This window comes from Jaculus jaculus, chromosome 19 (assembly GCF_020740685.1).
Source record: "Jaculus jaculus isolate mJacJac1 chromosome 19, mJacJac1.mat.Y.cur, whole genome shotgun sequence".
Lineage (NCBI taxonomy): Eukaryota > Metazoa > Chordata > Mammalia > Rodentia > Dipodidae > Jaculus > Jaculus jaculus.
This window is the reverse complement of record NC_059120.1, coordinates 144,164-154,869: the sequence shown is the minus strand read 5'-3', so window position 1 is coordinate 154,869 and position 10,706 is coordinate 144,164. Positions and strand designations below refer to the sequence as shown.

General features: G+C 42.1%; 1 protein-coding gene across 1 annotated transcript in view; it reads left to right on the top strand.

Annotated features, from left to right (window-relative positions):
* The first annotated feature begins 711 nt into the window (after positions 1-711).
* Positions 712-10,706, top strand: part of Wls (Wnt ligand secretion mediator) — a 120,484-nt gene continuing 110,489 nt past the window's right edge. Inside the window, exon 1 of the mRNA XM_004671382.3 lies at positions 712-1,075. Coding sequence (XP_004671439.1) covers positions 970-1,075 — 106 coding nt within the window. The 5' untranslated portion in view covers positions 712-969. The remainder of the gene's footprint in view (positions 1,076-10,706) is intronic.

The following is a 10,706-nucleotide window of genomic DNA, read 5'->3' as shown; positions in this document are numbered from 1 at the left end:
AGGGAGGCACAGGACAGTTTGGTGGGTGTCTCAATAGGGTTTAGTAAGTGCTACTGCAGAAATGAAACTGTATTGGGCACAGGAGAAAATTAAGTTTTTAACAAGTTGGTTTTTGAATCAAGTTTAAAGCTATGAGCTTTAAGGCAATAGGCAGAAAACCCATAGGGTGTAGTAAAGAACAGTGGTCTTCTTTGGCTGGAGCGCTAGGCTTTCCAAGGGCAGCTAGGTGGGGATTTCAGCTGGATATAACTGAAGTTGGGACATGCAGAAAGAAACTGAGCCGAAACCTTGTTTCCTCACTGTATTTTGACTTAGTACCTGTTGGGTTCCTTTAAAAAAAAAAAAAAAAATCTTTCTCCGTGAGTTCTAGCGGTTGGAAATGGGGTGGGGACTGTTTCTAAAGTCAACGCCTAAGTTAAGGGCTTACAAAAGGTTCCAGGGGTGACTTAGACCTCATTCTTCAGGAACTAGAAAATGAAGCTTATGATGCTTCGGGGGTTCACTTAACAACAACCCCCAGATCCCAGCCATTCCAGTTTTGGGCCCGACAGGCTGAAAGCCAGACCCTGGAGCCGGTAACCAGCACAGGCGGGAGCTGCGATCCGCGAACGGGCAGGCGGGCAAAGAGGAAGAGAGAGAGAGAAAGAGAGGGAGGGAGGAAGCGCGAAAGGGAGGGAGGAAGAAAGGGAGGGAGGCGCGTCATGTGATCCGCTTCCCAGCTCCTTTAAGCGTCCACAGGCGGCGGAGCGGCCGCAGTCTCAGCTCCCGGCATCTGGGGAGCCCGAGCGGCTGCACTAGGGAATCCGCGGGGGCGCCTTTCGTCCGGACCCCATCCTAGCTGAATTCCCGCACCCCTGAAGTTTGCAGCGCCCAGAAAGGAGGCGAGGGAAGAAAGAGTGAGAGGGGAGGGAGCAAAAAGCACACCCTAAAACATTTATTTACGGGAGAAAAGAAAAGGGGGGCGTAAAAATGGCTGGGGCAATTATAGAAAACATGAGCACCAAGAAGCTGTGCATTGTTGGAGGGATTCTACTGGTGTTCCAAATCGTCGCCTTTCTGGTGGGAGGCTTGATAGGTAAGTGTGAGAACTGCAAACTTTCCCCTTTTCCCTGTGTTCGGGGCCCTTCCCTCTGCCTCTTGGGCTACTTGTTACAGTATCACTGCCTTGCCTCTATGATCTAATTAGTCCGGCTATTGTGCTTAAGAAAGCAGAGCTCCATGGGGCTCCGTGGGGCACAATCCAGTCTAGTGGCGAAGAGAAAAGGAGGGGAAAAGTTTTGGCCTAGTTTCAGTATCCACTTGAAAGGCTGGAGGGGGTGGGGGTGGACCTTAAGCATGGCGACGGATCGCGAGGAAGCGCTGGGTCACAAAGTTGATTGCTCCCCCCCAACACTCCGCTTTCCTGCCCCCCCCTTTCCTCTCTGTTCCCTTCCAATCAGCTCCAGGAGAGCAACGTAATCGACTTTATTAGAAACAACCAGAGTCGGGGAACTGCGCCCAGCCCCAACCCCAAGCTGTTAAGACAGGCTGGCCGGGGCCAGTGTAAATGCATTTGGTTGTCTAGCTAGGGTCCAGGGCTGCCTTTGAGGTCCCAACCTTCGAGCCCTTGGTTGGAGCTTAGGGCTCGAGGCAGGATGGGGTAGGGTGGATTGGGAGAGTCCTTGGCGGGCCCCGCACGAACTTGGAGGGCGCAAGGAAACGCATGCCTGGAAGGTGTTGCTTCTTACCCCGCTGGCATCTCCCTCCCCCTTTGCTTAAAGCTCCAAGCGTCGCGAGCCCGGGGTCCTCTTCTGGCGTCCCTACTAGCTTGTCTTCAGGTGACAGCTCCCAAACCTGGAGCGGAGATCACTCAAATGCTCACCTTCCGAAGCTCTCGGAGCCAAATGGCCTTCTGGCAAAGAAGACCTTATCCTTAGCATCCACGAGGAAAAACTCCTTCCTTGTAGCTGTCTCCATCTTATGGCCCTTCCCATCGAAATTGGGGCATCCCAGCACAACTTTAGCACTAACTTTGGAGCAGGCGCGACTGGCGGGGTTTGGGGGTTAGGCTCCGTCGGGTTTGGGCGGTGAATCCTAGCCGGCTGCGTGGAGCGCAGCGGGGTTGCGGGCCCCTGGCTGGAGTGCCCTCCCCGACCGCGCCGGAGCGCTGCGCGGGCCACGACGCCTCCAGGCGAGGGCGCGGCGTTTTGTCTCCATACCCGGGTTTGATGGGCAAACGTTGCAGGGACTCTGGCACTGTTAATTGTGTAACATCGGAGCTAATTGTTTTGAACAAAGGAGAATGGGAGAAGCTTCATATAGAAGAGGAGTTCCTGAATGAGAGTTTCCTAATGTCCTCCGTGTGGGCCAAACAGTGTCAACTCCCTGTTTCTGAAATCCACACTGTACACGCGCGCTCGCGCGCTCGCGCGCGCGCGCGCGCACACACACACACACACACACACACACACGCACACACACCCCACACACAACCCCACACACACCCGTTTTGGCTTTTGTTTCGCTATGCCATGTTAGAATCTCCATGTTTCCCTGTATTGGATTTTCCAGGCTCTTAATACTTCTCTGTTGGGAGTTGAAGGAAGCTGTCTCTGCTCGCAGTGATTACGCCGCGGTTACAATTACACCGCCTGTCTCCCTTGATGAGCAGTTGCAGTTAGATGTCATTGGATCCTGTGTGATTCCAGTGGCAGACCATAATAAAATTTCTTTCACCTTGTGCTTTCGGAATTAAATTGGCCTATTATCCTTGTCTGACCTTCCTCTGAGGTTTTTGCACCAGCAGCGAGCCATAACACAGTTTCCTGGTGTTTGTTGATGTGTACTTCCTTTCTTTTCTTTTTTGTTTTCTATACTGAAGCTGATCTCCTGGGCTTAGAGAGATTTTTATCCATATTACAGTTTTTCTGGAGCACTTCTGGAACTAGTGTGATTTCAGGAGTCTCAGGGTTGCCACAGAGATCCAAGTCTTCTTTGTGAGTGGTGGCTGGACATAAGAATTTCTACAGAGTTAGAACAGCTGTTGGTTCAAAGCAGGATTTTTCTGAAGTAGTGCCAAGGTGGCTTTGCCAATAGAACTTGGTTAGTGACCACCCTAGATAGCATCAATCTTCCCTGCAAGTCCTAGCTAACTAGATGCCCTAGGCTAACAAACTGCTTTAGTTCCAACTTTCCTTAGAAAAGAAAAATATCCCTATATCATACTTTTCTTAAGAGAACACCATGCAAGTGTATTAACACACCCAGTGTGTATTATGTAGGGGAAACCTCATCAAAAAATAACAGCAGCTTAGAACTCTGGCTTCCATAGGATCTTCAACAAAGGATAGTTAAGTTTTAAAGAGATGTGACAAGATAAGCAGGGTTGGCTTTTGAGGGTGGGGATTTAAATTACTGATGGAGTAAACTAATTTGGTGGTGGTGTATCCTGGTTTCCTTCACACTGTAAGAAACATAAACACACCAAAGAATTACAGGTAGGCAAGAGATGTGAATTCATTTGGAATTCCCAACAACAACAAAAAACTTCTTAAAGAAGTTTTTCTTACTGCTTACCTTTCCTTCTCTCTCAGCTGCAAAGACTCTGTCCCCAGTTCTAGTCATGAAACTGATCAGATTATTTACAGTCCACATTCGATAACTTTTACTTCTTCCACATGGAAAGTAGTAATTTTGCTGTTAAACAAATTTATGTACCTGAGTACTCTGTAAGTTTCAAACATGGGGAATGAATATTAACAAAAGGTAAGTGATATGTTTCCTTACTCAGCTTCCCTAAACTAGAAAGTCAATGAAACTGTTTAGCAAAGTGGACCAGTACTTGATCCTACTCTTATTTTTTTTTTTTTTTTTGCGGGGGGGGGGGAACGTTAAGATAGGGTCTCAGCCCAGGCTAACCTGGAATTCACTATGTAGTCTCAGGGTGGCCTTGAACTCATGGCAATCCTTCCACCTCTGCACTACCACACCTGACTCTGAGGAGAAACTTTTCAAGCATATGGGTTTAGGATTTTTGTTTGTTTGTTTTGCAAGGTAGGGTTTCAATCTAGCCCAGGCTAACCTGGAATTCACTATGTAGTCTCAGGGTGGCCTCAAACTCACAGTGATCCTCCTACCTCTGCCTCCTGAGTTCTGGGTTTAAAGCTGTGCATCACTATGCCCCACTTGAGAACCAGCACTTGGAAAAACACTCTGAAGGTTGGGAAGTCAAGGTACAGATCAAAAAAATACCTCTGTTCTCAGCAAGAGCAGAACTCCACTGTTTCCTGGCATTGCAACTTGTGGTCCCAAGGGTCCTGATGGGAGTCTTCCTAATGCAGCTGTACTTAGCCAGGTAGGAAAGGATGCTTTCTTAAGTGGCCAGAGTGTGACTTTTCAGTTATTATGTGGTATAACTTGGGTAATTATAAATTCAGTGATTTATTTCATGCTTTTGTAAAAACTTGGAGGTGCTGTAAAATTAGGTATCTGATGTTTTTCTTATTTTTTTAGAAAGGTTATTAACTGGCTAACTTCTTTAATGTTTAGAATTCATTTTAAATGAATTTAAATTCATTTAAAGTATCATACCTGGAACCCTAAGAGGAAAAAAAAAATGGTTTAGAAGTATAGTTTAATCTTTATCTTCCTGAAAAACAAGCCAGCAGAAAAATTTAAAAATAATTTCCCTTTGCTTTCATGCTTGGCAAATTTATTTCAGGAAAAGTAGCTATAGGAGTGGCTGGTGGGGTTGGGGATGAAAACCATGTACTGTGAAACAAAAGCATAGCCCACTAAAAATTATAAACTTGAATTCCTAGTCCATGGTGTGCAGTTTCTCAGCTTCAGGTTAGTTAGGTCTGGAGATTCATTGGTTAAAGAAGTTGTCCCACTTTTTCTAAAACCATGGAAAGAACAATGATCAATAATTGGATGATGGATAATTATTGCATTGTTTTAAGAAAACTCATAAGTGAGAATATTCAAAACTTAAACTCGAATATCAACAAATCACCAATTATCTTTTTTTTTTTTTTTTTTTCCCGAGGTAGGGTCTTGCTAGCCCAGGTTGAATTGGAATTCACTATGTAGTCTCAGGGTGGCCTCAGACTCACTACAATCCTCCTACTTCTACCTCCCAAGTGCTATGATTTAAAGGTGAGCACCACCACGCCCAGCTCATTTACTTTTTTCATCTTTGTTATGTGTGTGTATGATGTGTGTATGTGAATATGAGTATATGAATGCCATGACACATGTCTTAAGTGTCAGTTTTCACCTTCTGCCTTGTTACAGACAGGGCTTTTTGTTCACCCCTGCTAGCTGGCCTGTGAGCTTCAGGACATTCTTCTGTCTCTGCTTCCCATCTTGCCAAAGAAGTACTGGGATTACTACCTCCAGCTGTATTTGGGTTCTGAGGATCTGAATTCAGGTCATTCAACTAATGAGTCAAGTGCTTTACCTTCTAAGTGATCTCCTTAGTTCTTTATCTACTTTTTTCAGTGTTGTAGTATATATACCCTATTGTGCTATATCATTGTCTTATTGAGAGAAAACTGTTGATGATCTTGATTGGTCCATTCATATGGGCTTTTGTCTGTTGTGGTTATTTATTTGAAAGTTGCAGAAATTTAGAAAAATTAAATGAAATTACAGTTACTGCAGAGTATATACATGTGCTCCTTGTAATTCAATATTATGCTTGCTGCATTTATTATTTATTAGATTTTGATATGTACTGATTTTGCAATAATTGTGATCCTGAAGTATCTGAGTACCTGGTGATATATATATATATATATATATATATATATATATATATATATATATATGCGTGTGTGCGTGTGTGTGTGTGTGTGTGTGTGTGTGTGTGTGTGTGTGTGTGTGTATGGGTTTCTTATATCCTGGGCTTGTCTTTAAGCTCACTATGTAGTTTATGGTAATCTTGAGCTTCTGATCCTCCTGTCTCTACTCCCTAGTTGCTGGGATTACAGGTTTGTGCCACCATTCCTGGCTATATGTGATGAGAATCTTGAAAAGTATTAATTATCTTTTGGTTTATGCTAGTCATCTTTTCTGTATTTGATGATGCTTTTTATTTTGTAAAATTTCATATCTGATTAAACTATCCCTTTTCATCTCAACTTAGGGAGTTTCCTGTGTGGTTTGTCAGAATCCTATGGAACCTCAATTTTTTTTTTTGAGTGGTAATTTTTTAAATTAAAATAACATTATTTGGATTTGTAAAAGCTAAACCTCTTATTTTACAAAGCTTGTACTAGAATTATTCTTTCATCTGATTATTTTCTCTGTGCTGATTACCATCTAGCCTTCTAGTATTACACCTTTCCCCTTTCTTTAAATTTTTTTTTGTTTATTTTATTTATTTATTTGAGAGCAACAGAGAGAAAGAGGCAGAGAGAGAGAGAATGGGCACACCAGGGCTTCCAGCCACTGCAAATGAACTCCAGACGTGTGCGCCCCCTTGTGCATCTGGCTAACTTGGGTCCTGGGGAACTGAGCCTCAAACCGGTGTCCTTAGGCTTCACAGGCAAGCGCTTAACCATTAAGTCATCTCTCCAGCCCCAGCTTTCCCCTTTCTGTAGAAAAAGTGAGAAATATTTCCTTGAGGTAATAACATTATGGGTAACTGTGAGATTTTAAATTCCCCTACTTGGAATCCAGCTGTACAAAGTCTTTTCTACTTAGTTGACATTTTATAATAATTTGGCCTTTAATATTCTTTAAAATCCACATAGACTTCGGAAAGATTCTTACCTTATCTCCCTTATAAAGATGTTTTTACAGAGATCTAGAATTTATTGAGATTACATGAAAGTATTTAATTAAAGTTCATATGTACCACCAGCCTTTTGTAGAAAGTGCTTATCAGAGCCTATAGTGTGCTTAGGATAGAAATGTGTGCTGGGAGTTGCCATGAGGGGGCTAAAACTTTAGGTAAATTAGAGGAGCCCTTGCTAACATAGCTTACCAACAGAAGACTCTGTGGAGGTTTCTTAGAATCACTTGTTGGGAATTTGAGAACATGAAATTAAAAGCTTTGCTGTAAATCAGATTGAGAAAATGAAATTAAAAGCTTTGCTGTAAATCAGGTTACTATGCTAATATTTTCTCTAAAAATAAGTGTGAATAAAGTACTATAAATAATATGGAACATGTATTGAATGTGCACACTGTCATTTGTCTGTTTTAATCCACAAAGCCTTGTTATTGGTATTTTTGTATTTATTTCACTATTTAACTTAACCAAGATACAGAAAGATCTAGTAAAATTGCTCCATATTACCTGATTTAGTCAAATATCAGAGTAGACTCCAGACAGTTTAACATGACATACACAATTAGGGAATCCTACCCACACCTTACCTTTGGGTCTAAATAGAAATGGTTTGAAGGCATAGAGACCTAATGAGGAACACAAAACTGTCACTGATTTCTCATTGTTCATGATCTGGGTAACATGGAAAGGAAGAATACTTATGGGATGATAAAGGGAGTCTAGCTCTACATGCCAAGGACAAAAGAGTATATTCTTTGGAGATGTTTGGATGCCAGTCCTACACATTTCTTACAACTTGTGTCCAGCCTCCATAATTGTATGATTCATCCAATTGTCTGAGCATGATTTTATTTCCCTAGCAGGTGGTTTGGCATATTTATGTGGTTATATAAAATGTCTGACCTTTCTCAAAAGAAAATCAGAGAAAGAATTGACAGGAGCTAGACAAAGTTTTAGTGAGCAATGATAGGAAAAAAGTTGACAGTTCCCCACCCCAAAGGGCAGATTTTGTTTATGCCTATACACAAGGATAATAATGAAGACATTCTAACCCCACAGCTCCCAGGAACCACCATGCTGATACCATAAAAGATACATTTTGCTTTTTGGAAAAACACTAATGGCTTTTTCTATATTTGAATATTTGCAGCTCTCATTTTTTGAATAATTTTCATACATGTACATAATGTATTTTAATCACAATCCCTCCCCTTACCTTTTCTCATCCCCTGTCCTCTGTCTCTTCTACAAACTACTTGGCCTTTCTAATTAGTCTTTGTTCCACTTTGATATCTTTTTATTTTTTGCTTCCCTCTACTATCTATGATGAGATATTGATGAGCCTAATATTTTGCAGGTTTAGAATAGTAATGATAGTCTCTGTAAGGTCATGAATGCAATGGGGCCACTTCATACCTGGAAGATAGTTCCAAAGCACCCCTTCCCATCATTTGGCTCTTATATTCTTCCTGTCGCCTGAAGCTCTCAATCTTAGTAGAAACTCTATGAGACAGACACAATCATGTTTTTTCATTCAGGTCTTTTCTCTGAGTTTTTCTGATGGTGGCTTTAAGCAACAAAGTGGGACAGATACAGGCAGTTTCCAGACAAAATGTCTGATGCTGGTGGGTTGGGGAAGGTAAGTCTAAATTTTTAGATCTAAAAATCTTTTTTTTTTTGGGGGGGGGGGTTTCAAGGTAGGGTCTCACTGTAGCCCAGGTTGACCTGGAATTCACTATGTAGTATCAGGGTGGCCTTGAACTAAAGGCGATCCTCCTACCTCTACCTCCCAAGTGCTGGATTAAAGGCATGCGCCACCATGCCTGGCCCACAAGAAATGTTTTTTGACTTTCACTTTTTATAAAGGAACATACTAAGATGATTACTAAATTACAGAAAAAGAGGAACACCTGTATTTCAGAATTAAAGAAAAAAAAAATACTGAGGCTTTTTAGTCTTTTATTACTGGCTTCCTGCTCCTGCTTACAACCCCCAAATGCCATCCGAAACACAGTCTTGTAAGGTCCAAAAGCAGTCACCAGATTGAGTAGGAACAAATGTCTGGCTCACTGTGGGTGTTGCTTTTTGAGTGACTCCAAGGACAATTCTAATTCATTTAATGTTCACAACATCCCAGAGAAGTTGTTACGGTTATTTCCCCCATTTTTCTTTTGATGACCCTCAGGTTCATTTCAGGAACTTTTCTGAAGGTAAAATAATAGTCAGAGGACTACAACTCAACCCCTACAAATCATGCTCTTATTGCCTACTACTTTTCATCTTCCACCTCCTCTTCTCCATAGGACACAAAGTGGCGAGGGTGAAGAACAGGATTCTGCACAGATGAAAGAGATATGAAAGCCCAGTCTCCCTTTTATTTTTCTGTTTCTGTTTTCTTTTCTTTCTTTCTTTTTTAACTTTTGCCCACCACCAAGTTGAACACTCCCATTAAACCTGAGTGCTGATCAATGACCTGGTTATTCCCTAATAAGCAACTCTAACTCCAGAACTTAAAAACTCCTTAGTACAGCTACTCTGAGTTGATTGTGCTTGCAAGCCATGCTTGAGAGGGCTGAGCCTGAGAAAAGTACATGCCACCTCTCTCACAAAGATACGATCATACAGAGAAAAAGATGGCTGATTGTATAGAATACTTGTGAAATGATAGACCCACAGAATTCCCCTTGGTATCAGTGTACATAACAGGCCTTAATGTAGCTGGTGAAGAAGAGAGGGTCATGTAGATATGGAGGGAAACATAGGGAAAGAAAAAGTAAAGTCTGTGCATTCATTTCTTAGGACATAACTGCCGAGGTTCTCAAATCCACTTTTGGTGTCATATCCTCATACTGAGCCATCATTTCTTTCTCCATATCTTTAAATTCTGGGCCTTTAAGCACAATTTTCTGCTGCCTTTTCTCCTTTTTGATCCAGTCTCTTAATAATCCCAGCAAAGGATATCTTTATTTTATTTTTAAAAACTTTTCCTGGTTTGTACAAATTCTTAAACTTCTGGCTAGTTCCCTGGGCTAGTTCATGGCTTTATCATCAAATATACTTTTCTTTTTTCAAGGTAGGGTTTCACTCTAGTCCAGGCTGACCTGGAATTCACTATGTACTTTCAGGGTAGCCTTGAACTCATGGTGATCCTCCTACCTCTGGTTTAGGATTAAAACCATGCCTGGCTCAGACACACATTTCTAAGAAAGCAGAAGGAATCAAAATAAAAGGCCCAACTACTGCATTTGTTTTCTCAAGGTATTGTGATTTTTCTTAAATTTCTTAAATTTTATTTTTATTTGCAAGAAGAAAGAGAGAGAATGGGCAGTCCAGGGACTCTGCCTCTGCAGAGTAACTCTAGATGAATGCATCACTTAGTCTACAGGCATTAAATGGGTATTGGAGAATTGAACATTGAACCCAACAGGCTTTGCATGCAAGTACTTTTCACTGCTGAGCTATTGCTCTAGCTCTAGTCTGTGATTTTTCTTTAGGAAAAAAGGTAATTGGTCTGAAAATTGTTGAGTCAGTGTTTTGTTTGTTTTACGAGGTAGGGTCTTACTCTAGCCCAGGCTGAACTGGAACTCACTCTGTAGTTCCAGGCTGGCCCCCAACTCATATCTATTCTTCTACCTCTGCCACCCAAGTGATGGGATTAAAGGAGTGTACCACCACACTCAGCTTGATTTATTGTTTTTTTTCGAGGTAGGCTCTCACTCTAGTCCAGGCTAACCTGGAATTCACTATGAAGTATCAGGCTGTTCTTGAACTCATGGTGATCCTCCCACCTCTGCCTCTGGAGTGCTGGGATTAAGGGTGTGCACCATAATGCCTGGCTCCCCCCACCCCCCCAGGTAGAGTCTTACTGTATCCCATACTGACCTGTAATTCACTATGTAGTCTCAGGGTGGCCTCGAACTCACAGCGA